The sequence below is a fragment of the Ptychodera flava genome, unplaced genomic scaffold, assembly GCF_041260155.1.
Source record: "Ptychodera flava strain L36383 unplaced genomic scaffold, AS_Pfla_20210202 Scaffold_30__1_contigs__length_3116999_pilon, whole genome shotgun sequence".
NCBI lineage: Eukaryota > Metazoa > Hemichordata > Enteropneusta > Ptychoderidae > Ptychodera > Ptychodera flava.
In genome coordinates this window covers 2,038,082-2,065,689 of record NW_027248352.1, presented here as the reverse complement: position 1 = coordinate 2,065,689, position 27,608 = coordinate 2,038,082, and the positions used below count along the sequence as shown (strand labels likewise).

The following is a 27,608-nucleotide window of genomic DNA, read 5'->3' as shown; positions in this document are numbered from 1 at the left end:
TGGGAGTCTATGGAGACTGCCTTATACATGGGAGTCTATGGAGGTGAAAACTAAAAAGTCCTCTAACACGGCCAAATTTGATCGCATTGTGAAACAAATCGACGTGCATCTGTATGGGGTAGGGTACTATCCTTGTGCAAAGTTTGAAAGAAATTGACCGGGGCATGTCTGAGATATCTGCGTGAACGGACGGACGCACGCACGCACGCACGCACGCACGCACGGACGCACACACGCACGGACATGACCAAACCTATAAGTCCCCCCGGACGGTGTCCGTGGGGACTAAAAAACAAATAAACCAACAACAACAATGTAACATCATTAGAATCCACGGGTACAATTGCCCCTTCAGATTGCAAGATCCGGCTCTGCCAAACATTCTCTGATGGCGATATTGATCATACCGCCCTCTTGCGACCAAATATTTCATTTGAATTCGGCTGATGTGGTCATTCAGTTGAAACATGGCGACCTGTCAAGAAGGTCGCTGCCGCGATCGCCGTGAAAATTCCTTAAAAATGCGGAAACTATACCTGTACTAGAGCAATCAAGACACCCGTAAATACAAAACAGTCATCGAAATGTTCAGATATGTTTTCGCACGCACATTTCAGTGAAAATCGTCGAGTTTTCCGGGAAGGTTTTACCAACACGGATGCAACGATTGAGGTATCAAACGACGTGAAATCTGCTGCTGCATAATTTTCTAAATCATGAAAAAGTACAACTGTGAATATTTTTCTCATTAATACCCAATATTTTGTACATGTTAGGGGAAAAACATAGTGTCTAATCCAAAATTGACCAAAATTCCATAATATTTACACCTTTACATTTTACTGCTAAAATTCAACGTCTTCAGCCTGTCGTTTGCATCGTGTTGTGTAAAACTAGTCTGGAAAGTTGTGGATTTTCACCAGAAATATACCTGCAGACTTGACATGTTATATTGTCATGTCTGCTTCTATGTATGTTTCTGTACACTCATGCACACATCTGTGAAAGTCAACAAATTATTCTGACAAATATTTCACAAAATATTGCACCAGGCTGCTGTCAGAAAGTGTACAAAAATCATAAATAATAATTATAATAACTTTATTGATGTTATTCCTCCAGGTGAACATAGTGCATTTTACCAAACAATTTGCTAAAACAGTAGATAATTTGGATGAAACATGAAGTTTTCATTTTGACAGATGTCAAAATGAAAACTTCATGTTTCATCCAAATTATCAGTAAAATATGAAAAATCATATCAATGACAGCAAAGATTACAGCCTGCCAGTTGCAATGTGTTGTGTAAAATTTGTCAGAAAATTTGTAGATTTTCACTAGAGATATCCCTGCAGAGTTGACATGATGTGGTGTCATGTCTGCTTATATGTACAGTAGTTTAACACAGTTACTGTAATCCTGTGTTACAACTAATCTGTATGGATTATCCTTACACAGTGCAATGTAACGGGGATCCTCTAACTGACCTTGACCTTTATAGCTGAGAAATTCACCATCACAATTGAAGTGAACCACTCTATTCCCAATGACATCACAAACATATATGCCATCTTGTTGGTGATCAAAACACAAACCATAAGGCCTCTCTAAGTGTCCCTTGCCAATGTCTCTTATACTTTGCATCTGGTGATTCAAAACATGAACACATTTCCTGTCAAAATCTGATACAAAAATACATTTCTTATTCACAATCAGATCCAAGGGTTTACTGACTTGTCCTTCTTCAGTTCTTGCAATGTGTTCACCAGATTTATTATATTTTCTCACATATCCATTCCAGTCACCAATGAATATAAAACCATCAGGACTCAAGCAGATACCGTTTGGATCAATTCCTTCTTTGCGTCCAAAACAGTTTAAAATCTTGCTTTGTCCAGAACTCACCACAACTTGACCATTCCCGGTATCACTCATAAAGTATTGGTCATTGTCTTCATCCACTGTGACATTCCATGGATTAAATGACTTTGGGAATGCATGGAATTGTAAGATGAGATCACAGCAGAGTTTGATTGGATCAATAACCTGAACTCTATGATTCTCCCAATCACATATAACCCATTGACCGTTCTTCTTGATGTATATTCCTCTGGCCAGATTAAATTGTCCTGGCATTGATCCAGACCCAAACACTTCAAGGACACTCCCCTTGACCGGATAGCCTAGGGAAAACAAAAACAAAGGTCAAAGGTCAAAATGCAAACTACAATTTCTATGAAGTCAAATATTTTCAGATCTCACAAATTTTGACTGAATGCAAACTTCTTTTGTTTACACAAACACATGGAACATTTAAAGGAACAACTTCCTTACATGTTTATGTAACTAACGCGTTTCCATGGCAACGTATTTGCATTTTATCGATGGAAATGTGATTTTCAGTCCATAAGGTAAGTCATTGTATTGCAGTGATTAGGTCATGTTTAACACAGAGAGTTGTCAGGCTGTAAATTGTTTTGTTGTGTTTTCAACCTCAATCACACCTACATGTTGATGTAACTCACACTTTTCCATGGCAACGTATTTGCATTTTATTGATGGAAATGTGATTTTCAGTCTACAAGGTAATCATTGTATTTCGGTGATTAGTACATGTTTTTACAGAGACTTTTACCAGGTTGTAAATTGTTTTGTTGTGTTTTGATGTCAATCACATGTACATGTTGATGTAACTCACACATTTCCATGGCAACATATTAGCATTTTATCGGTGTAAATGTGATTTTCAGTCCACAAGGTAAGTCATTGTATTGCTGTGATTAGAGCATGTTTTACAGAGAGTTTTACCAGGTTGTAAATTGTTTTGTTGTGTTTTGATGTCAATTACAGATACATACAGTGTATTTTTGTATCTGTTTGTTTGCTGTTTGTTTATTTGTGTTGTATTTTCTATTTGTTTACCCCAATTCTCACTCCCAGATGTTTGTGTCCCTACAATCTCTCTCAAAGTCTATTTCTGTATTGAAGCACAAACCATTGGTGACTTGTTTATTAGACTGTCACTGCCATATTTTTTTTTCTTTGGTAGTTTTTTGTAAACTTCAAAACTGTGACTTTGTCTGTCTTGCAGTGTTTACATATTTATTTTTATAATTTTGTTTGCAATGCAAATTTCATTTTTGTCTCATTTTATGAATTTTCTAAATTAAATGACCAAATTTGTAAACAATCTAAGCTTGAAACTTTCTCTCCTTTCTTATATTTGTTGTTTGTGCTATATTTCTGTTTTGTTCAAAGTTATATATATTTTAAATTTCATTTCAAAGTTAAAGAGTGGAGTGACTGTATCACAATGTGAACCTATCTTTGTTTATTGTTTTCTCAGTCCTTTTCCTTTTCTAAATCATCACATGCTGCATTGTAGTGTCCGGCATTTCTCTATCTCTTTGATTGCAACCTGGTAATACTGAATGTTTGGGTTGTATATTATTGTCTTCTTTCTTTCTAAATACTCTCAAATGATAAAGATATTTTGTTTTCTTGTGATTTACTGTAATAAACATTTGCATATTGTTGTGGCCATACTAGAATGGGATTTTACGTAACATTTTGATTTTTTAATTTCAAACATGAAAATTATCAGGTAGTGATTTCTAAATGTGTAACAATTTTGTGTAACATTTTGAACTTCCATGTCAAAGCCTGTCCTTGAATATCGCGAAAAATTTCATTTTCACAGTTTCCCTAATGTTTACTTGGTTTTTGTTTCAGTCCCAACCAAAATATTTTGTTTGAAATGAAAAATTGTTTTCCCTCAAAACAGGACTATTATGTCTAGTTACTGCTCTTGAGGCTTTCAGTCTCAATTATTGATATCTAGTATAATGTTTGTGTTGCTTTTTATTGGCCATGCTAACAGTTTGTTTCTAACATTCTCTAGTGCTTATTCAATTATTCTAAATTTCATAATCATCTATCTGTTTTGGATCAGTATATGCTTCTACAAGTTTATTTTGATTGTATACTTTCTTTGTTCATAAATGTTGTATTTGCCATTTTAAATTATCTTTTTTCCCCAAATTTTCTAATTTTATAGCCTGGCTGATACAGTACTCAAAACTGTATGTGACATGATTCATCATGTTACTTGTGTTTACTTAGATTTATTGTACTTGGGGTTTGTGGAAGTGAACTGGATTCATTGAGACAAACTGACGGCAGATAATCTAATTATAAACACGTTTATAATTAGATTATCTGCCGTCAGTTGGTCTCAATGAATCCAGTTCACTTCCACAAAGTATATTGTCTCACATACTGCACTGTCTTCTAATCTTTGATTCCTTGTATCTAATATTCATAGAGTCTTCTTTTAGCCCAACAGAAGATACATTTTACAACTAAGTTTTTATAAACTATTCAAAGTAACTCAAAGTTGAAACAGACTTTGCTTTTTTCTATAAAAGGATAAACAAGATGATGTAATCGGTATATCAAGATCCTAAAACTGAGTGTCAACTTTTTTTGCCAAAAGCATTGTTAACATTTTCTCGTATCCCAATACGTTGACAGTTTTCTTTTCCCTTTCTTTCCAGTGATACCCATCACATAGATTTTATAATCATGTATCATATTCTGTATCACGTTGGCACACATCAGACACTAACAGTGTCATCAGAATTCTTGAATGTCAATTGTGTCTGTCTGTGTGTTTCTGTCACCTTATTTTTTCAACCCTGTTACTTTATGTATCTGTCTCTGCCTTTCATCAACATTTTTTGTCTGCCCTGCTGTCTTACTAGCACTGCTGTCACTGATAGATACTCAAACATGCACTGAATATTTGAAGAATGTGGTATAGTCATTAGTGTATGTGTTTCATACAGTTACGTTACTCTTCATATCGGCTTAGAAATTAATTTTTTTACACATGATTTTGTTTTTATCTAGGTCAATAAAGAAAATGAAGGCAAGATCAGGCTCGGTGACACAATTGATGCTCTGGATGAAGTCTACCATGGTTCACAATGGAAGCAACTGAAGGTGTCAAAGGTCATGAAGATACACAAAGGCAGGTGAAGAATGCAGCCAAGATGTCACTCACCTTGTCCAAGTACTGTTGCAACAGTGACTGTGGATATGTGTTTTGGGTTCAAGTGAGCCTGAAATGCTGTATCGTGTACATACAGTAATGTACACACAAACCAAACGGCCCTTTTCAGGGCCATCACATCCTCCAAAAAGAGAACTACCGTATACTAAATTTCATATTATTTGTTTTTAATGTTTGATTTTCTGAACGTTTATTTTCATTATATTTATTTTGTATATTTTTTAAAATTTTAAGTATGATATGCAGTGTTTCATCCAGACAGGGCGATGGGGCGATTTCCCCTCTGTTTACACGTTGGCACCCCCTAATAATTTGTCAAGGGGAGATCAGCCCCATGAAATGGTGCCAGTCACACCTTAGAGATACAAGTAGAATACATGAACTGGTGAAATCCCCCTAAATTTTCTGGTTAAGGGGGGAAATTCCCTGTTGATGCCATCCTGGATGAAACATTATGGAAATTTAGTTACCTGAAAGAGGTAAGTTACAAGTTGGAATTTATACAGACTTGTGCATGTAAACGGTTGTATATTCAACGAGGCAAACAATATAGCTGTGCATTGAGTTAATCAACTGATTCAATATTCTATTGTTACACATGTATTGTGTGAAAATAAGAGACAACTCAAATGTATCAGAATCATGTCAAATTAAGGTAGAATGCCCCTCGGGGACATATATTCAGGCATTCAAAATTTACAAATTCTATTCTGATCTACCACTTGTGGGGGCTCATTTTAAAGCTCTTGGTGTAATAAAAGTTTTCACCGTGTTAGTTTTTCGAAATTTTATTTTTCTCCATAGAGTTAACACAGAGATGGCGGCCATTTTTAATTAATTAGTTAATTTGCCCTATCGGTAGTTCCAAAATTTGTGGTGACCCCCAATTTTAGTCCCCAGAGACACCGTCCAGGGGGACTTATAGGTTTGGTCATGTGCGTGCGTGCGTGCGTCCGTCCGTTCACGCAGATATCTCAGAGACGCCTGGAGCGATTTCGTTCAAACTTGGTACAAGGATAGTACCCTACCTCATACAGATGCACGTCGATTTGTTTCACAATGCGATCAAATTTGGCCGTGTTAGAGGACTTTTTAGTTTTCACCTCCATAGACTCCCATGTATAAGGCAGTCCATAGACTCCCATGTATAAGGCCAAGAAAAATAAACATTTAGTTTCTCATCTTATTCATATTGCAAAAAGGATGCAGTGACACAGTTTTTAGTCCCCACAGATAAAGTCCAGGGGGCTTATAGATTGGGTCATGTCAATCTGTGAGTCCATCTGTGAGTCCATCCATTCACGCAGATATCTCAGACACTTTGACAAATGTCACTTGACCTTGGTGACCTTTGACCTCGAATATACATATTTGTCCATAACTCAGTAACCACAAGTGCTACACCCTTCATATTTGGTATGGTGGGACACCTTATGACGCCACATATTGTACCTCATTAATTATGTGCATATCTAATTTTGAGCGAGCCAATAGAGCCAGAGGTCTGATTTTTGGTATGTAGGGATAACTTAGCAATACAATTTTTTGACAAAATGTCACGTGACCTCAATGATCTTTGACCTCAAATATACATATTTGTGCATAACTCAGTAACCACAAGTGCTACACTCTTCATATTTGGTATGATGGGATATGACGCCACATATTGTACCTCATTAATTATGCACATATCTAATTTTGAGCGAGCCAATAGAGCTAGAGGTCTGATTTTTGGTATATAGGGATAACTTAGCAATACAATTTTTTTGACAAAATGTCACGTGACCTCAATGACCTTTGACCTCAAATATACATATTTGTCCATAACTCAGTAACCACAAGTGCTACACCCTTCATGTATGGTATGAATGGACACCTTATGATGCCACATATTGTAACTCATTAATTATGCGCATATCTAATTTGAGCGAGCCAATAGAGCTAGATGTATGATTTTTGGTATATAGGGATAGACTATAGGATAGAAATTTTTTGACAAAATGTTGTGTGACCTCGATAACCTTTTACCTAAAATACACGATTATGTCAATAAATAAGTAACCACAAGTGCTATGTCCTTTATATTTAGTAGGATGGGAGACCTTATGATAACACATGCTTTACCTCGTAAATTATGCCCATATCTAATTCTGGACAAGCCAATAGAGCTGGAGGTCTGAATTTTGGCATATAGGGATTAATTAGCAATACAATTTTTTTTTTCAAAATGTCACGTTACCTTGATGACCTTTGACCTTGATTATACATATATATGCATAGCATAACTCAGTAACCACAAGTTCTATACGCTTCAATTTTGATAGGATATTAGACTTTAAGATGTCACATCTTGTACCTCATTTATTATGCACATATGTATTTCTTGGCTGGTCAATACAGCTAGAGGTCTGATCTTTTTTCCCGATTTAGAACCATAATTTAGACATGCCTCTTGTTTCAAATTGGGAGCAATGACATAGACCTATGTGTCCATAGATCTGAACATACACTCCAGTGATACTTCTTAATGACCACATTTCCCAGCCCCATCAAGACTAATACTCCTATTACAAGTGGGGACTATGTCATTGTCAATGACCTGTTAATTTCGATTTTGAAAGAGAGTGGTTGAAAGATTCCTTTAGAAAAGTTGGAGCAAAAGTTTAAGTCTTTGACCTTCAAGGCGCATACTACCTTAATTCAATAAATAGTCTCATATAGCCATGTTGCACGAGATCAGTGCCTATCAGAACTGAAACTCTTGAGCAAAGTGGCAACATTGCATACCCGGTAGTTTGGTCTACTGCAACATCTGTGTCTAATCATTAATTGTTGCTTTTATTCTGAAATTTATTACAGTGTGGTTACGATGATTTGTTGAAATTCTCAATACTTGTATGTCATGCAGTCACTTGTTTTTTGTTTTCATGTTTATTTTCAGACTTTTCACGGGAGTAATCGGAGTATTGTATTTCATTCCTTTATACAATCTGTATATCATTTCTTTAGTTTAGGTCTGGACTATCCTTCATTCAAATGAGACGTTTTGTCATCTAATTCTCAAGAAGATTCTGATAAGGTTTTACAAACAGGACAGTGAGTTGGGCATCAGATCTCAGATGGCCAACAAATTCATCCTTCCCAATATGCAAATAAGGCAACACTACAAAAATGCTGGACCCATGGCAAGCTGCAGTACAATTCAACATTTTAGGGAGTATGTTTGTATCTGTATTTCTACGTCGAAGGCACCTTCAGATGAGCAATGATTTCTACTAGGGCTGATGTAACAAAGTGGTCCTCAGATGTATCTAGAATGAAGTGCTTAGTTCTGATCTGGTACCCTGGTAAGTGGTTTGAATTTCACAGACAGACAGAACAAAGTGATTCAATGTACATTATTCATTGGTGGTACAGTATTAGACAATCCCATTGGTCAATGCATGTAGAAATGTAAGAAAACATCTTTGTAGTATCGCCATTTCTTGAAACTGGACTAAAGAGTCATTTTGAAAAGTATATTCAAAAAGAGGTGTCATCATCACCAAGCTAGATTCCAAGATGATAGCAAGATATCTTAGTGTATGAAAGAACCAGCAAAATATGCTGACTCAGCAGTTTTTCATTGCACTTTTGATAAATATGTCATTGTGTACCTTCATTCGATGGTCAGTAACACACATTTTTCTTCATACAGTATAAAAGACATTTGAAGTCTGCAATTTACTCTATGCCGCAGGGAATAGCTTTGATTCCGTGTTAACCAACTCCATGCATGTTTAGGACTGAAAGAAGTCATATAGTAGAGTGAATTGCACAAAATTACAGGGTATGGCATAATTCTTTATAATGTACAGTATCTCAAAAAGCAAGACAGAAACACTACTTTTTCTTGTCATATTTCCCGTCCACTCACTGCTACTTACAACATATTCACTTCGAAAGAAAATGACAAGAATTATTTTTCTATAGCACAATTATTTTTATGGCTACAAGGAAGTAAGAGTGTTGTCATTTTCTGCATACTTACATGTGTTGTAATTAGAACTTAGTGGATGAGAAATATGATGAGAGAAAATCTTTGTTTCCATCTTTATACACCATACCCTTTACTTTTGTGTAGTCACTACTCGTCACACTATTTTACGACAAATTTCAGCCTTCAAAGTTCAATGAAATAAATATGGAGCTGGTTATATCATATATATTTTTCATTTTTCTTTCAGCCCTAAACATGCAAGGAGATGATTTTTAGATCGTTAGAAGAAAGACGCAAACTTCTGACTCAACGATGAAGATGCAACAGGGCAACAGAGCTATTAAACAGTGAAAATCTTAAAATTCTACAGATGTATCTCACAATTACAAAAGAGAAGTAACTTGTATGCAATAAGGATAAAGAAAGGATAAATACAGCTTTGGTGTAATCGATCACTTGAAGGATATTCATAGCTTAACATTTCCTGATGATAATTTCACAAATTTAGGAGTCACTTGAGTTTCAAACTGTTTTTTTTTGAAAACCGTCTCTGATTTTAAGCAATCTACGGTAGTCAGTGGGTTAAATTCAGAGTTCTCATTGACTATGGTACAATAAACTCTTTGTTCTTAATGCTCACAGAAATACCTATACCATATTTCCATATGCATTTGTACACATGGGATTGTTTATACCGCCATCATGAGATCACTTGGGCAAACTGGTTTGTAGAACACAACACATACATCCTTTTTATTCTGGAGTAGAACCACTACTGTTTATGACATCAGTGTTAAGGAGTATGTCTAACCATGTTTAGTGCCATGTTACCGAATTTCATTGATTTACATGTAAAATTGCAAGAACATTTCAATCTGATATTGTGATCTTCATGAAAATTCACACAGACTCAGTATGATGAGCCATTTTGAATAATTTACAGAGAAATTGGTGCCACACTGCTATCTTTCAAAATGAATGGCAAGATCTTTCTTTCTACACAAAAGAACCTGTGAGAAGATGCTGACTAAGCTTTTGAGAACTATAGCATTAGTGTGCTTTCATCATCTAACCAAACTATAAAAAGTCCGTCATTCTGTGTAATATCCTTCAGCGTAAAGAACTTTTAATTTTCTTTCTTGTCTCTTGAGATGAGAGAATTAAATCCTCCTTTGATTATCTCTAATTTTACACTTTAAAGAAAATTCATAGCTTTGCATTGTCATCACTGACCGTTTCTCCATGTGGAGTAAACAAATGAAACAATAGCATCACTGCTCAGTGTTGAAGGTTTAGGAATAGCGCCCTCAGTGTCAATTTTGCATTGTTGTTCGTTCGTTGTGAATCGCTTTTGCTGATAAAAATTGTTCATGAACTTAACTGCAGGAGTGTACAGCAAAGAATAGAAAGGGATATTATTTTCTGCCAGTATGCTCTGTAAATAATATATGAGTGCCTGGCAATTTTGGTCATTATAATAGCTTATTGGAAAAGAATACACCAATCTTCAAAATAGCAATATGTCAATTTAGGTATTGTTGCTTGTAATGATAACAAAGGTTTAAGACGTGTAAAGTACAGACTTGAAAAGTGATTTCAGTCATCATGATCCAAGTTGAAACCATGCATACTGGTGTGAAATCATCAAAGTGAACTTTAAATAGATTTAAGTCTTAGACTAAGTCTGCTGAGACAGAACATTGACTGTGTGCATCAAGTTTCTGTGCAATGCTACTGTTACAACTATATTCACCATATTTCTGGGGGTCTGCGCTACAACTGCGCGATTGACATAAACACGGATCATCATTCAGGATTAGATTGCTGTAGGGTACTCTTGTAACTACTATAATGAGAGAAATATTGATTTTTGTTAGTAATATTCGTAATCAAAAATTTATTTATATTTTTTACACTCTTGCTAACACAGCACTGATAGCACCATATGACCCTATAATTCAGGAGGGAAGTGACAATGAATTTTAAAAGCATGCATATACCGCTTTGATATAGAGCACGGGTAAATCACACAGACTATTTACGCACAATTTTCAAATCCTGAGTGCCATACGAGGTGCAGCTTTATCGTCAAATTTTGAATTTTCCTGCGCAACTGCAATTTATATCACAAGACGTAAGTAAGATATTCAGTCAGACCCACGTTTAGTCTATCCCTCTAGCACATTCTATCTGTAACAATGTTTTGATAAACTAAGGATCGCAACTTCAAAATGGTCTACGAACAATCTGATTGTTTGCAGTTTTGTCCATGTAACTTAGGCTGGTAGCCTGTACACGAAACAGCCATTTGAACATATCTCTAGCATGGGGCCATGGTGGGTGTTTTTCATTAAATTGAATCTATTTAGCTCAATGAAGGTCATTTTTTGCTCACATTTGGTATACCAATGTGACGTTATTGTATAAGCTGAAGTCGGTGGCGTCTGTATGTATGTATGTATGTATGTATGTATGTATGTATGTATGTATGTATGTATGTATGTACGTACCGGTACGTACAGTATGTCCGTCAACATCAAATACACGCGAACCGCTGCACATTTTAGCTTGGTATTTGATGTGTGAATGCATCCTGGGCTATAGATGGGATTTTGTTCAAATGAAGTTTGCATTGTCCACTCAAATATCTTGAGAACCGCAGTACTTACTGATTTGATATTTGTTGTGTAGATGCAAAATATGATTATGAGAAACTGGTTTTTTTAATTTTTTGATATTATTGAAAATATGCAAATTATCACCAAAAAGGCGTTTTAGTAAAAAATCTTCTTCTTCATATTTGCTGGGCAGACAGCTTTAATGTTTGGTATACAGGTCCCTAAGGATGACTTATGCAATGATGAAATATGCAAATCTGTATTTTTAAGGATTTTTTTTTATTTCATCAAAATTGCTTGTCTTAAAGCTTTGATATTTGGTATACAGGTTCATACAGATGAACTAAATATGATATATTGAATATATGATGAAATCTGCAATTTTGTATTTTTGGTGCAATTTATGTCATTTTTGGTCGAAAAAATGTTTCTCAAAAACTACTTTTCTTATACTTTTGATATTTGGTATACAGGTTCCTGGGGTTCTCTTTGTGTGATATAGTGAAATTCGATGAAATTTTAAATGTTTGTATTTTTGGGTCAACTTTTGCCGTTTTCGGTCAAATATGTTTCTCAAAAGTTACTCATGTGATAGCTTTGATATTTGGTATACAGGTTCCTAGGCTTTATCTTATGATGAATCATCAATTTTGTATTTTTGCAGCTAATTTTGCCATTTTTGGTCAGGCCATCCTGAAATGAGCTATCAAAGATATCAACCTTCTTCATCAATACATGTGTCACAAAAGGCTATTCTCTACATCACACAGTGGAGCTCTGTCGACTGTTGGCTCGCTTGTTTTTTCAAAACCGCAGGTCAGACAGCTTTAATATTTGGTTAACAGGTCCCTAGGATGACCTTAGTGTGATAATTCATACTGTCAGGAAATACTTGATTTTGTATCCAAGTCTATAGTAGCTTCAAGGACATTTGCCGTATGTTTTTACCTGATCCTTTGTACATTATTTTTCCCCACCTTTTCTTTTTGTCAATCCTTCTCTAGCTGATTTGTTTCGTTGACATTTGCTAATGTACTGTATGTGGGATCTGCTTTTCCCATTGCTATGGAAGTTGATAGATATGCATGTTTCTAAAGTTGACCTCCAGTACCTATGTTGCAGATCTTATTTGCTTTTGTCATTCTTGTTTTTCTGGTTGTGCTGTGCAGAAATCATTTTCATAACATCAACATAGAATTTTCCTGCACTTAACAGATAGAAACAACATTCATTGTTGATCTTTGGTACCCATACTTATGTACTAATTCCGATCAAATGTGTGTGACACCGTATCATTGGCGGTATTTTTGTGCTTTTGCAACAGTGTTACATGTTTTTGGGGTTTTTTTTGTTTTTTGTTTTTTTTGTTTTGTTTTTTTTTTGGGGGGGGGATTTCTTTTTGAAAGTGGGCCATGGAAGAAGGTTAAACATTTTCCAGCACACGATTTCCACTGATATTATTTTTTATTTTACACGCAAAGCACACACATCTTCAGATATATAGTTTTTGTAATTTTGAAATTTCAAAAGGTAATTAAATGGTGTAAAATTGTCAATGCATGGTATTTCCCGAGTTCTTTACCCAATGCCTTCACCACTGTTCTTCAATTTACACCTTCTAGTATTTTAAGGTAGTATGCGCCTCGAAACTGAAATACTTACTAAAAACTTTTGCTCAAATTTTCCTCAAAGATTCAATCAATCTCTTTCAAAATCAAGAATAAAACCGTAAAATTTTGGAACTAGAGAAACAATTTACTCAAGCTTTACCGATATTTGAAATTCACAATGGCCGCCAAACCTGTGTTAACTCTATGGAGAAAAAATGAAACTTTTCGATTCTCGAAAATCTAAGCCGTTGAAAAGTTTTCTTACACCAAGAGCTTTAAAGTGAACCCCCCACAAGTAGCAGTTTTAGAGTCCCCGAGGCGCATTCTACCTTAAATCTGCCGAGCATCACATCCTAATTTCTTGAAAATTTTGAATATATGGTATGTTTTTATTAAGAAGAGCACCAAAGATGACAAAGTTATTACCCTTTGGACAGTATCTAGAAAGTCATAATCTGAGATGTAGCGTAGTGGGCATATGAACTCTGTGGAGTATTTCAAACTAATCTCTGATAGTCGTAATTTGTTATTATTTTACCGTGGAATTTGAGTGTAATAGTCAAAACAGATTACCTAATGCTTAAGATAAGAGTTTGGGCTTCTAAATATATGGTTTTAGGTAACCATAGACTGTGGAAGGTGACTGCAAAGCGAAATGAAACATTAAACTAACCTCCCTCAACCCCTCTCACATCCAGGTACACTTCTTTTGCTTCTTCAGGGATGTCTGCTCCACCTACCATTTGATCTGCATACGCTGATAACTTCTCAGTTTTCATCACCAGTTCAGGATGGTTGGTCGCAAGCTCTCGTGTCTCTGATTTCGCCTGTATAAACTCACTAAATAGTGGATTTAATTCACGTTCCTTTGCTCTGTCCCCCTCAACAGCCACAGATTTTCCAATGTCTCTCCCTCGACTTCTGTCTCTATTCTGTGAACGTATTATTCCACTTCTTATCGTGAGTTTGCTGATTGCAGCTTCAAGTTCTTCATTCTTCTCCGCGATTTCTGTTAGTAGATCTACATCAGCAATCTCTACGAATTCAAAGTCATCCGGCAGTTGTGTTTGTAGAGAATTGCGTGTAGAATTATCTACCAAGGAAAATTGATTTGATTATCCACAAGCTTTAAAATCTTTTGCAACGATAAGGTTTGTATTGACTACGCTATTATTTCAGGAAACACTGCTAAAATCAATATTGAATTAGTCAATGCAATTGTGTTGTGCATCAGAATGCAGACATAGCTGAACTTTTCTAACAGCCACCATACACCTGTGGAAATTGTTCAGAAACGTTATGTCGGAGAACTAAGTTTTGCAATTGGCACATATATAGTATTCGATGACATTTATTGAAGTGGCATAACCTAGTACGACACGTACAGAAGTCGGCGTGCATTGATAACGTTTGACTGCGTCCCAAGGTCGTCTTATAGTGCTATCAGTAAATGTAAGGCTGCAGTTACAAACACCTCTGGAGGGTGGGGGGACTTGAAAATATCAAGGGTATATTGGGGCACTTAAAATGATTTGGGGACTTAAAAGAGGGAACTGGAAATAAAGCTGTCTCTGATTGATAGATATGAAGTATGTGTTGGGTTGTCAATTTAAAGCTATAATGTTGAAATTACTGATAAAGTAATTATTACCGTCATTAAACCACTACTACTACTACTACTACTACTACTACTACTACTACTACTACTACTACTACTTTGTATATAGATAGTTTATGTATAGAATGCTCTGCTTAGGCATCATGTACTATGATTTACTGTGAAAACACCTGCAGGGCTGATCCAAGATATATATATTGATAAAGTTATTTAGTTCCACTATAGGTTTGCAAACACCTTTGTCGTCTATGTGTCGTTGAAACGAACCTTGTGACGATTGCTGGTGTCCCCTCTGTCTCCTCTGTTCCCTTTCTTTCAAAAACTGGTCAAGGATGTATATCTGGCTCTGAGTCACCTTATCACCGGCCCTTTCAAAAGCTTTCAGGAAATCTCTGGCTTTGTTTACCCTTTGGAATGTATTTTCAGTTCTCTGTGGCTCTGTAGTTTGAAACTTGGCAGTATCTCTTTTCTGCATAGATGACCCTTAATAAACCAGAAAAAAGCATGCACAACGTTGTGAGTAAAGTATTACAACATACAAGAGTAGCACAGTCACGTAAAACATAATTTTTATTAATGATGTGTTGATATAATCTATAAAGAAGACGATTTTACATGTATGTATGTATGTATGTATGTATGTATGTATGTATGTATGTATGTATGTATGTATGTATGTATGTATGTACACTGTAAAGTTAAGTGTTCAAGGATAGAACACCAATTAAACGCCTTTTTGTAACATTTTTTGAACGCGTCTAGACGTTCAGAAATTTAACGCTACGTGTTCAACCAACGTTCAATTTTGAACACACGTGTTCACATTTTGAACATTACGTGTTCATCAGACATATATTGAACACCATAGTGTTCCATGACTGAACACACATTGCACATGAAATGTGTTCAAAAAATTGAACGCATTTACGCGTTCAAAGGGCTGTAACACTTTTTGAACGCATGGACGCCGTTCAACGATGAGTGTGTTAAAGGCTAGAACACATGATATGCACTTGTTGAACACCTTTAATTTTGGGCGTTCAGGGGGTGTTCAAGCCTTGAAATAACAAAGCAGACCATTGATATTCAGTAAAATTATTTTATTCTAAAAATACAGAAAAATTTCTTGCGTAAAATACAATAATGTAGTATAAAATGGGCAAATAAACATGGCCACTTTGTAAAGTTTGTCAGAGGAAAACATCAACGGTGTAAACACCTTCTTATCACAACATTAACAAAAGAAAATCCAAATAACACACTGTAGATTGTTTTCAAACAATATGAACAAAGTAATGACAAAACCGGTTTTACTTAAATATTGTGGATTACGTCGTATGTTCATATTTGTAAAACCGTACAACAATATCTGTTTTGAAAAAGCTCAAAATTTGGCTTATTATTTTGAAAACACGCAATGTATGAATTGCATACTTCATTGTTGTAAGACGGTTTCTTACAGAAATTTCCTTTTGTATAGACAATTGTAAATTTGGAAAAACGTTAGTCAAGGCTTCTCTGATGCACATGCTACATAGTTGTCCACAGTAAAGTAAACACAACATGTCAAGTTGTCACAAAGTGTCACAGTAAGGCACAACATTAGAAAGTGGGTAAAGTGGGTCCTTGGCAGTGTAAAACCTATTTCCTTGTCCAACAAAGTAATTCATTAAACAAAAGGTTTGTTTGTTTGTAATATCTTTAAATAAAGATAAATATTAAGGAAATCGTACTGGCCGTTTTGAAGAAAAAGCTTGGGATGTAAAAATTGAGGACGATGCCACACATTCACCTATGAGATAAGCTCTGCGTCGCTAACAGCAAAGCTAAAAAACAGTAACAAATCGAGAACAAAAAACGTGTTGATCTACAATACAAATAATCTAAGATTTAGTGGGCTATGATCAACAAAATGTTACTGGAGCATAAACCTTTATAGACGTGACGTCTCCTTCATCAGATGCAAGGGTGGAATAGAGAATTGAAGCAGAAAGCGACAGAAAATTCTGAGTGAAAATTTCATAAAATTCAGAAATTCAGAGTGTACATTTTTCACTCTGAATTTCTGTCGGTTTCTGCTTTAATTCTTCATTCCACCCTTGCATCTGATAAGGGAGACTACACGTATTTGAAAGCTCATTCTCCAGTAACATTTAGTTGATCATAGCGTTCTACCAAAGCTCAGATAAATTAAGAGCAAAAATACAGAAACTTATCAAAATTCAGTTACTGACCCTCGAAAGTTTAAATCAACATTAGAGATGAACTGAGGTTCTCAAGCTTGTTTCCAGACAGCTACCTGTACACTCATCATCTTCAATTTTTTAATTTCTGTACCATCAGCTTCTGTAATAACTCTTCGATTCGCAGGTAAATCCAACTTTTTACATCTTGAAAATAATGCAATTATAGGTAATAAAGCGACATGAGACTTTAAATAAAAGACAAGGTGGCCTTATTAGGTTAAGGAAAAGGGATGACTTTGGTGTACAGTGCCTCTTTTCGATACTGTTACAAAATATTGGCTTCTTCTTGTCATCAACTGATGAAAAGTAAAAAAGCCAACTCTCAAATGCTGAAACAATAGAGTGTATACTCTGCGATGTTTACTAATGTTTTACAGTTTTACATGCGATTGTGATTACCAAAAGACATGTGTTAGCTGTGATTACGCAGCGGCATGACCCTTGACCCGAGTGCGATCGATACGCCACGGCCCAAAACACCGCTGCGTATTCACAGCTAGTGTATGGTATACCAGCCACTGAAAGAAAAAAGGTTTCGTCTCGTATTTTATCTATTCCAAAGTACTATACAAATAATTTCTAAAAATAATAACACAGGTGCTTCAAAATTTAACACCTTTTATATTTTGGAGAGAAAACTTACCCTTTCTGGTCTTGCTTCCGCACGATCACGACTTCAGCGTGCGTTTACAAGAAAAATGTCGCAACTTCCGTTTTGATGCATGACGGGATAAGAAAAGGCACCAAACTTGAACACCTAGTGTTTAGGAGTAGAACGCCTCTTGCACGCCGATGTTAAAATTAAAACGTTCATGGTGGTTATCTGATTTTCTTTTCAAAATTTCAAAATTTCAACCCGTAATAAACGTGTAAAATTATTTTGTATACTTCCTTTTTCGAAAAAACATGCTTTCAGCAATTTTAGACCGGAGATATTTTTCACTTAGTGGCAAATTCGTTACATCAAAATCCGTGTACGTTTGCCGGACAGCGAGGCAGTAGTAAATTTAATATAGCCATAGTAAAGTAAAAAACACTAAAGATTGTTAATTGTTTTACAGTATTGTAAAATTTCTGTAATGCTAAGTATTTGAACACTTGAAGGAGATGGTTGTTAACACTCCGTGTTCAGGTTTAGAACACCACTGTTAATAATATGAACACTAGTGTTAACAATATGAACACTAGGCGTTCAAATTTGAACACCGACATCTACATTTTGAACGCGTAAAGACGCGTCTAGCGTCCGCTATTTTTACAGTGCATGTATGTATGTGTGTATGTATGTATGTATGTATGTATGTTTGTATGTATGTATGTAAGTATCAATAAGGTGTCAAGACCTCAGGCATAGAATAGTATTTAGAAAAGGAAACGCACGGACAATCGTACAGACCCATTGATGTATAGTCTGTTTCGTTTTGCATTTACCATGGAAACAGTAAGTACATGGTATTCAAGTTTTACTGTGAATTGCATTTGACTTTACAATGTCGAAACGTTCAATCGGAAGCTGAAGGCATTATGCAACAACAACTTGAGGTGATTTAGTAAGTGGGTTTTCACACGTACAAACAATTGTTTGTCATATAAACATACGTACTGAAGTTAAACGAATAAACGAAAACTCACATTTAAACGTTGAACCAGAGAGAAAAGGAAATCAATTCATATGTCTACTTACCAAATTTTTGGATCAGTTCCTTCCTACACAAGAAGTACTCTTCATAGTCAATGGTTACATCAATTGCCAGATAAAATGCACCAATTTTATCAAGGAGTTCATCAGACAGGAATTTATCTTCCATCAGATCCTGTAGTTTCCCATTCTCATATTGTCCCATCAGGCATTCCAGTGCATCTAATGACTGACATGTCATTGTATAAGAAATACTCCCACGGCCAACGTCCTTCACTTTCATTTCATTATGCTGATCATCAAGCGACGGTCGAACTTCATCCGTCATTTCCTTGACTTCATCGCTCTCGTAGAAACCTCTTTCAACTTCCACGACTGTTCTCCCTTTCTCCGGAACAACGCCACTTACTCGTACCTTCAATTTCACTGTACCTATGTCAGTTTTAAAGGAAGATGAACGACACTTAATTATTGCAATATATGAGATACGCGTGATGTTTTGTTCCCCTTTTTGCATGACACTTTCACTGAGTTCTGGCTCGAGAATCCGTCCATCTGCGTGATCTGTTTGGTAATAAAATATATTGATTTACATGTTTGTATATATGAATGTTTGTATATAGATAGAGAGGTAGGTATAGGTAGGTGGAGGGGTGGCTGGGTAGGTAAGTAAGTACATAGATATGCGCAGGTCTACGAGGATAAGCAATAATATATTTGACATGCGATAAATGGAACAAGCTGGTCATCTTTTGTACAGAGTCAATCGACATACCTGTATGTTGTACAAGTTAATAAGAAAAATGATATAACACCTTGTGTTTCACTTCTCAATTAAGGGTATTTCATATCAATTTTAAAGCCATCGTTTGCCGCTCTGATGAAATTGTAGCAAATGTTAACTGTTTCCAGCTAGTGTTTTACCTTATTTTGCATGGAATTTAATGTCTTCGCCTTTCAAGGCAAGTCTCATGTATAGGCCTACAGAAATCCGCTACTTCGTAATATTTGTACGCCAAGAGAACAAAACGCTAGAGGTATATTAATTTGATATGTTAGATCTGATATGTGAACACAGAGCTCAGAAAATGCTTGTTTTATAATTGACTTCAGGCACAAAATAATGAAGATCAAGCTTACATGGATCGCGTTCACAGTTTTCTTGCTCGAGAATCCCTTCATTTACTATACGATCTGTTCGGCAAGAAAAAACAAACAGGTAGGCAGGTAGCTAAATTTGGTAGGCCAGGAGGTAGGTAGGTAGGTAGTAGTTAGGTCCGTCGGTCGGTCGGTCGGTAGATAGGTAGGTAAGTAGACGGGTAAAATGTGACACTTCTTTTGGATCAAACTTTTCATTTCACATGAGATAATTATATGCACGTATATTCGCAAGCACTGAATAAGCAGAATAGTTATAGAAGTAATTCAGAAGGATGAAAAATAAAAGAGATGGACAGCTTGCAGAATAAAATTCTTAGGTGTACATACTCGCTCACACATTTATAAATGAATAATTATTACCTTGTGTTTTATTTGAGTCTTCCTTCACCACGCTGATAAAATCTGTGTTAATGTTCATTAGTTTCTGATTCACCATTCTCTCTATGACCTTTCGTTTAATATCCCGCGCCCTTTCAAGGGCTGTCTCATATTTAAACAGAAATCTGCAGATGCCTTTCCGCAAAATCTCACAATTGCTCATATTCACCACACTTTCTTCACAGTCGGGTATGTGCTCCTCAATCAGATGATGGCTCTGTGAATTCTCCGGAACAATGAAAGGTATAGCAGCGGACACAGCAGCAAGTGTTAGATTGGCGTAATGTACTGAAGATGGCGGAATAAGGACAAGATTTGATCGGCTCAGTTCGTCATTTAGGTGTGCAGCTGATGGCATTCGAGCCGGTACAATACGTAAATGTGAATGTGGTTTCATACGATCTCTAAGAGTAGATTCGCAACGCGTTGGTACACCGAGAATTTTCCATTTCAACGGGGATTTCTTGGTTTCATGCCACAGGTTTGCGACAGCATTCATGGCCTTCATGACAACACTGTCCTCTTTCAGATCTGCTAATTCATGTTCTTGAAACAATGATAGAATTTGAAATTCTTCATCATCATCGACAGTGTCAGGGGGAATAATATCAAAATGACTGTCGTCTATCACGGGAGATAACCTATAGTGTTCTATGTTTGGGTATTTGCGATACAGTTTCTTGTACTCTTTAAAAATACTGCCTCCAACGGAGAAGACATACCGCGAATGTTGACCTTCTTCTGACACGCTCTCCCTGCGCAGCTGAAGTTCTGTGTCCATGCAATCCGCAACTAAGGGAGTTATGAGGTCGCTATCGAACAGGTTTATCAAGGAGAATGCTGCTCTCGGAAATCGGTCTTTTTCGATTTTGAAAGCTGCGTCAGAATTTATCATTCCAAATCCGAAAACGAGTCTGACATTGGCTAACTCTTTCAAATTTGGAAAGTAATCTTCGTGGTGATACAGCCAATCAGCATCAGGTTCTTTACTTCTGACCTTGAACTTTGAAATTGGGGACGGCACTATGAGCTCAACTCCATATTCCCTCGCCTCCTTGATTTCTTCTTCAGTAGCTGTCAGAGTGGTGCAGTATACAGATAGCCCTAGTTCACGAAGGAGACGGATCAATAGATGAACTGCATCAGTCACTCCTCCCTGGAATTGGACCTCCCCAATTGTAGCTCACTATCAAGGCCTTATTTCCCATATGCTTCCTGTATAAGTGCACAAAAACATGCATCAACTTAATTCAAGTGTGGTCAGGAGGTATAGTTAGAGATGCAATAGCTTGATTTGGAAGGCGGACATAACAGGCATATACTTATATACTGTTACCGATAATACGTTTGTAGAATTATGTTTTCAAGGGAAACAATTAAAGGATGACTAAAAATATTATAAAACCAGCAAAACACACAGACATGTAAAACATTATATTAGTAATAAAAACTATATTACTTTTCGTTTAAATAAGTTTTTACCATTTATAGTTGTGTCAGACAGGTAATGGCTTCTCGTCAGGAAAGTGTACATCAGTGTTTCTTATACGTGTGATGTGCAAATTTTATAAACCAGAGTATGATACAGTTTAAATCAAACAATAACGATTCAGATTTACAGTAGAATGTTAATAGCCACTTTTACATATTTACATCTTTTACGTTGCATTAAGTATGTCCATAAAGAGTGACTGTGGCAGAAAATAAAAATTAGCTTTTTTTGGAAAGATTCTCTACACTCTATACTTTTGTAAAATGAATGTCATTACAGTGGCACTCACGTAAATTAGAACATGCTGTATATTTACTGGAATTTATTCTCGTCATATAAATATTCTTACGCTGCTACTTATAGTTTGCATGTACAACTGTTAAAAGAGTATCGATACGCTCTCGGTAAATCATTATTTAACAGATAGATTATTACTCACAAAAATGGGCAAGACTGAGAGGTAGCAAATTTGATTTTTATTGCCCTCCATTAATTTGTCAAGTTCCTTGTTCTCCGAAATGTATATATGCCTACGCGCTACCAAGTCATGCCACAAAAATTGCTGTAAAGCATACATGGCAATAGCGGTATCAATTACGGGCTAAGCAAGTGTCGCAGCCAGAACGCGCCCTTCCGACAATGTCACCCAATCGAACCCGTTGTTCCGCATTCTCGCATACTGTGGGTCACCTCGACCGCACTCACGAGTTGACTGGTTGGCTGTAGTCTGCCAGTAAGACCGATACTGGCGATGACCTTTATTTTCGGGTGATTATTTTGAGTATATTTTTATTACTCTCGGAACTGTATTTCATGTTATTAATCACTGATATTATAACGTGCTCGTATAGTTCTAGTGAGCTCTCTGATAGGCGGCAGGAATGGTATACTAGCTCCCACAAACACTTGCCTGAAATCCAAGCAAAGTGACGTGGTCAACGTAGCTTAAATTTTGTTTCGTGAATAAATTTGTTAAAAACATGGTACAAATTTGATTAACAAATGACGCATGTTGTCCTCAAAATGTGCAAAATGTCCAAAAAATAAACGGTAGGTGGACAGACTGTTCCGCGGTTTAAAATTCCTGGCTTCAACACTAGAGCTTTATTTCTAGAATTGCCACATGAACCATACATCGACCAATTTCATGGCAACTTTAACAGAAAAGTATGTTTAGGGTCGTTTACTTTTTGCAGCGAGATATAAACCTTGCAAGCTTCTTTGTTAAATACAAACGATAAACGTTGGTTTAGTACTGCAACCTGATGCTTAATAAATTCCGGGAGAATTATTAATGGTGTGCATTATCTTATAAGATTTTAAAATCTGAAAATGGTGGAGAATTCTTAGAAAGGTGAAAACACTGATACGATTGTAAAACTTTTACATAGCGATGGTGTTGTAATTTAAGATGGGAAAGTGGAATTTAAGTTTTCGATTTAGTTTGGACGTAGTATTGACGGAAGCAGCGAAAAAAAAACCCGAACAAATAATAAGACAGTATAAAATAACATAAAATATTCTACATGCCTATTCGCCCACGAACCTAAAATTATTTGTCCCATCATCCCATTGTAAGCATTCCTCTACTTTCCCGAAAATAATTCGACATTGAGTTTTGTGCAACTTAGAAGACTACGATAAATTGCAAGGAGATCACTTTATTTTCATTTTCAATTCTTGAACTTAAGTTACACGATATGAGGTTTCACAAAAAGAAGCTGGCTTCATGCGCATGAAGCACAATAGCCTACTAGTACAACATTTGCAAGAATAAGACTGATAATGCAATAGTAAAAACCAATGCTCGCGGTGTTTAACGTCTGATGATGTCACTATTTAAACTTTTGCCTCCAACCATCAACCAACAATACTATTATTTCATGTTGCTTGTTATCAGTTTCTACTATTGACCGAATTAACACTAAGCCGAAGACCGACATTTACATATACCAGAACATGATTATTTGTATGCAAATTTTAGGAAAGATAAACACCCAATTGAATAAATCAAAAGAGTATAATCTGATAGTGTGTCACGTACGCATCGACATTGTATCAATAGCAGTAGGCCATAACGAGAACTGCTAGCAGAAGTAAACATCGTTTGGTAGTCATGTACAACCTACGATAAGGGCTACAGCTCGGGCTAAAGTTTCTTCACCTTAATATACGACTTATGTTCATACAAAATATTCTTACTTTGCCTTGGTTTTCTTTCCAGCCTTCCTTGAATCTGTGTGTGAGATACTTGAACTTGAAGAAGTGGTAGCAGCTTCTCCTGTGTCAGCTATATCTGGCTTGACTTCATAGTTCGTGTTGTCGGTTATTTGACCCGTGGCAAATGCTGACGGAGCCATCGCGTGAACTCTACCAAAGGCGACATCAGTTGCAGCAGCAAGCAGCTGACGATCAAGTTCGCTGTTATCATCTTCACTGCAATTGCTGCCACTGTAAGTGCTTCCCCGTCTACAGCGGCGGCATTGTGTACTCAAAGGGTTGCCCATGATGATTTCGGAATTCTTTGGACGATGCTACCCGCAATTAACTAGATATATTCTTTACAGTGTTCTTGTTCTACGATAACGAGTGTGTCAGGCAATCTAAAGTTAATATTAACACAAACTGTTGCTTCTCTGTTGGACCCTAATTTGCATAGATATGCCACTACAGTGCGAAGACTGTAAGGTAACCTCCAGTACTGTTGAACTAAGCCAGGGGATCTACTGTTGTGTCAAAAATGTAAGAAAAAACGTTTTGGTTCTGGTGGAAGAATCGCTCAAAATGTTAACCAGATTGGTGACCGGGAGCGTCAACGTGGCTGCTGTGGTGTTGCTGATTACTCAGATATGAGAGATTCGCCTGAAAGTTATGGTGGCCAGCCAAATGTTGATGCAGGTATCAATGAAACTCACGACATCGTGATAAACGAGGTCCTTTGTTTCTTAGTTTGCAAAATGGACATCATGCCAATGGAGCCACTTTGAAAGTGTGTGCTGATTTTTATAATGACAATGATGTTGAGTCTGCGAAGAAATTGCTGTTTGGTTTATCTACAGCCTTTCTTTGTGCAACCGATAATAGGTATATTCGTCGGCAAGGACAACATAAAAAGCAGAACAATTTGTAAGATATTTACAATCTATTGCAGTAGCTAGATGAAGAAAGAAATGCCCAATTTTGTTGCTAAAATTTATCGAATCTTCCTCCTTGTTGATATTACGCACATTGATGTTACTGGCTTACTGAGAGAAGTTCGAGAATTACGCAATGAGGTCAAACCATCACGTCCGTCCAGATGCAACGACAGTCACAAATTCAGAAAGCTGATGACACAGTCATGGTGTTAATTGATGATGTCATGACTCTAAAGGGTGACAACCCCAGGATGCGGGGTGTTAAATCCCAGCGCACGACGGACAAAGACGACATCGATCTTACGAGCAACGACAATAAAAATGCCGACCTTGAGGGGAATACATATGTGAAAGCTCTTTACTCACAAGTTGTGGCTGAACCAGTACCTGACAACCGTCTTCGTACGTGTGATAATTCACAAGTCTCCAGGGCTGAAGGCGAGGATTTCATTCTTGTTCAGTGCAGAAAGCGGAAGAGAAAAGCAACCTGTGATAGGCACTGTGATACTGACGTATCGTCTGCCTGGGGGGAATTTGTACGATGAGGTACTGGACGATCAACAAAGCAGAGGCTCACAAGGAGTTAGACTGGTAGGGCCGCACTTACCAAACCTATCCAAGAAGGTTCAGGTGTAGCCAACGAACAATGCACTTTTAAAGGGGTCCTTACTATGATAAGATATATTGTACATGACAAGTAATGTGAACTGATTAATTTTAAATCATGAGGGTATTAATTAACTGTTCATAATTTGCCCTCCCACTGAAAATTTTTCGACTTACCCTGCCGCACTCAAACTTCATTTTTACCCGCTCCCCACATATTTTTGCCTGTTCCCCTCCCCACTGTGAATGTTTGAAGCTCCCTGCCCTGTGGCAAAAAAAACTTGCCGATTTCCCTGCCGTGGAAAAAATCCCCTCAAAATTTTGTCATTCCATTTCCCCTGCAGACATGAAGCTACCCTACCCTGTGATGAAAAAAACTGTCGATTTTCCCCTGCCTGAGTTCCCCTGAAAATTAACATTCCCATGCAGACACACACTGCAGTGGCCTTGTATTTGGTTTTCATCTCGCAGTACATAGAGTGAGATGTGGGGTCAATCGATAGGCTAAGTAGTCTGGGTAACCTTTAAAGGTATAAGTGCTTGTACTGTGTCCCCATCCCCGGAAACACCATGCCATGGCTGAAATTCCGCTGTCCCCGTTTTAAAAGTAGCTTCCCCTCTCCTCGTTTTCGCCAAGCCCTGTCCCCAGGACAACCAATATCTGCCCTGTCCGACAGAAAAACTAAAATTTGCTCCCCTGCCACCTAAAAATATGTCCCCTGCCCTAGCAAAATTAAAATTTCCCCTGCCCTCAACAATTGCTTCCGTAATAGCTTTTTCGATGAATAGCTCCGTTGCTGCACCTGAAGGTCGCCTAGGTCTCCATATTGGCCTTGGTCTCATCAGGTTGGCTCCTATACCATCTTTCGGCCTCACCAGTCAGATATAACCCAACGCCTCGGAGTTGCTTCTCCTCGGCCAACCACGGAACTGTACAAAGTCAGAGTACCGTTGCCACCATCTCCGAGCATTCTCCTTTTCCTCCCCTCGGAAAATTCCGGGTCCCATGCCGAAGGAACTATCATCGCTCGACTCTCTAATGAAGCGTTGAGCTTGGTGTTGATGCCTTTTGCCATGCAGTGAGTTCCGGTGCTTCCGCTGCTGGTGCTTGTACGTTGTCCATTCTGGTATATCTTCGTCCACTCCTTGTTGTCATATACCTCTATGAGCTTGCTTGCTACCCGCCGGATGTCTCCACCATATGATACTGACGTATCGTCTGCCTGGGGGAATTTGTACGATGAGGTACTGGACGATCAACAAAGCAGAGGCTCACAAGGAGTTAGACTGGTATGAGGAGGGTTTATTGGCTTGATTTTACCATACAATAACGTGCCCAGCAGGATCGTGTTCTGCTCTTTCTCATAAAATTCTCCCTTAAATGAGCGAAACTACAATCTAATCATATTGATTTACTAAAATGGTCGTCCATTGGGCACAGATTGAAATATATTTCCATACAATGTTAAGGTCTCAAATTTACATCGAGTGATTGGTTCGCACTTAATTAAAGCCGGTTTTGTAACAGTCCTTGATTGTTCCTTAAGATATACTTTCTATTTAAAGCAAGATATCTCTAGTAAGAGTAAAGTTTGCTGAATCACTGATACTCCTTGGACTTTGTTCATTTTGAAGTCCGTTAAAGTGCAAGGTGATTGACCTATAACAATGACTAATAAGATTCCGTAGTCATTCGATACATGAGAGTAAATAAATATGAATGTATCGATACATAAGAGTAAATAAGTATGAATATAATAACTACATAATTCTTGCCTTGTAACAACTGCACCGAGTACAGCAGCTGGCTTACAAGATGTACGACCTCGGCGATTATGTAGTTGTCGTGTCCCGGTTGCATCCAACAACATCATCTGAAGATGCTGAACGACATACTACAGATAAGTTTGCAGTAGGTGTTAAGTGTGCGAAACTTAAAACAAAATGATATACTTATGCATCCTTCATGGTTGAACTGTCGGATGTAGACATTCGTGCTGCGCTAGATCCGTTAAATTTGCCTCAGGATACTCTTGCAAGAAAATATTAT

General features: G+C 37.0%; 1 protein-coding gene across 2 annotated transcripts; it reads right to left on the bottom strand.

Moving 5' to 3' along the window:
* Positions 1 to 383: 383 nt before the first annotated feature.
* LOC139127316 (uncharacterized) lies at positions 384 to 24,426 on the bottom strand. 2 transcript variants are annotated; one of them, XM_070693231.1, is made up of 8 exons: positions 24,018 to 24,426; positions 20,306 to 21,538; positions 19,925 to 19,978; positions 19,274 to 19,348; positions 18,830 to 19,216; positions 15,167 to 15,382; positions 13,955 to 14,374; positions 384 to 2,183 (listed from the first exon to the last, which is right to left on the bottom strand). In XM_070693231.1, the coding sequence occupies exons 2-8, from the start codon at positions 21,216 to 21,218 to the stop codon at positions 1,384 to 1,386; spliced, it is 2,865 nt and encodes a 954-aa protein (XP_070549332.1). In that variant the 5' UTR covers positions 21,219 to 21,538; positions 24,018 to 24,426; the 3' UTR covers positions 384 to 1,383. The 2 variants fall into 2 exon arrangements, with proteins under 2 accessions (XP_070549332.1, XP_070549334.1); XM_070693233.1 differs by lacking the exons at positions 19,274 to 19,348; positions 24,018 to 24,426 and having other exon boundaries at positions 450 to 2,183.
* Between the last annotated feature and the right edge of the window lie 3,182 nt (positions 24,427 to 27,608).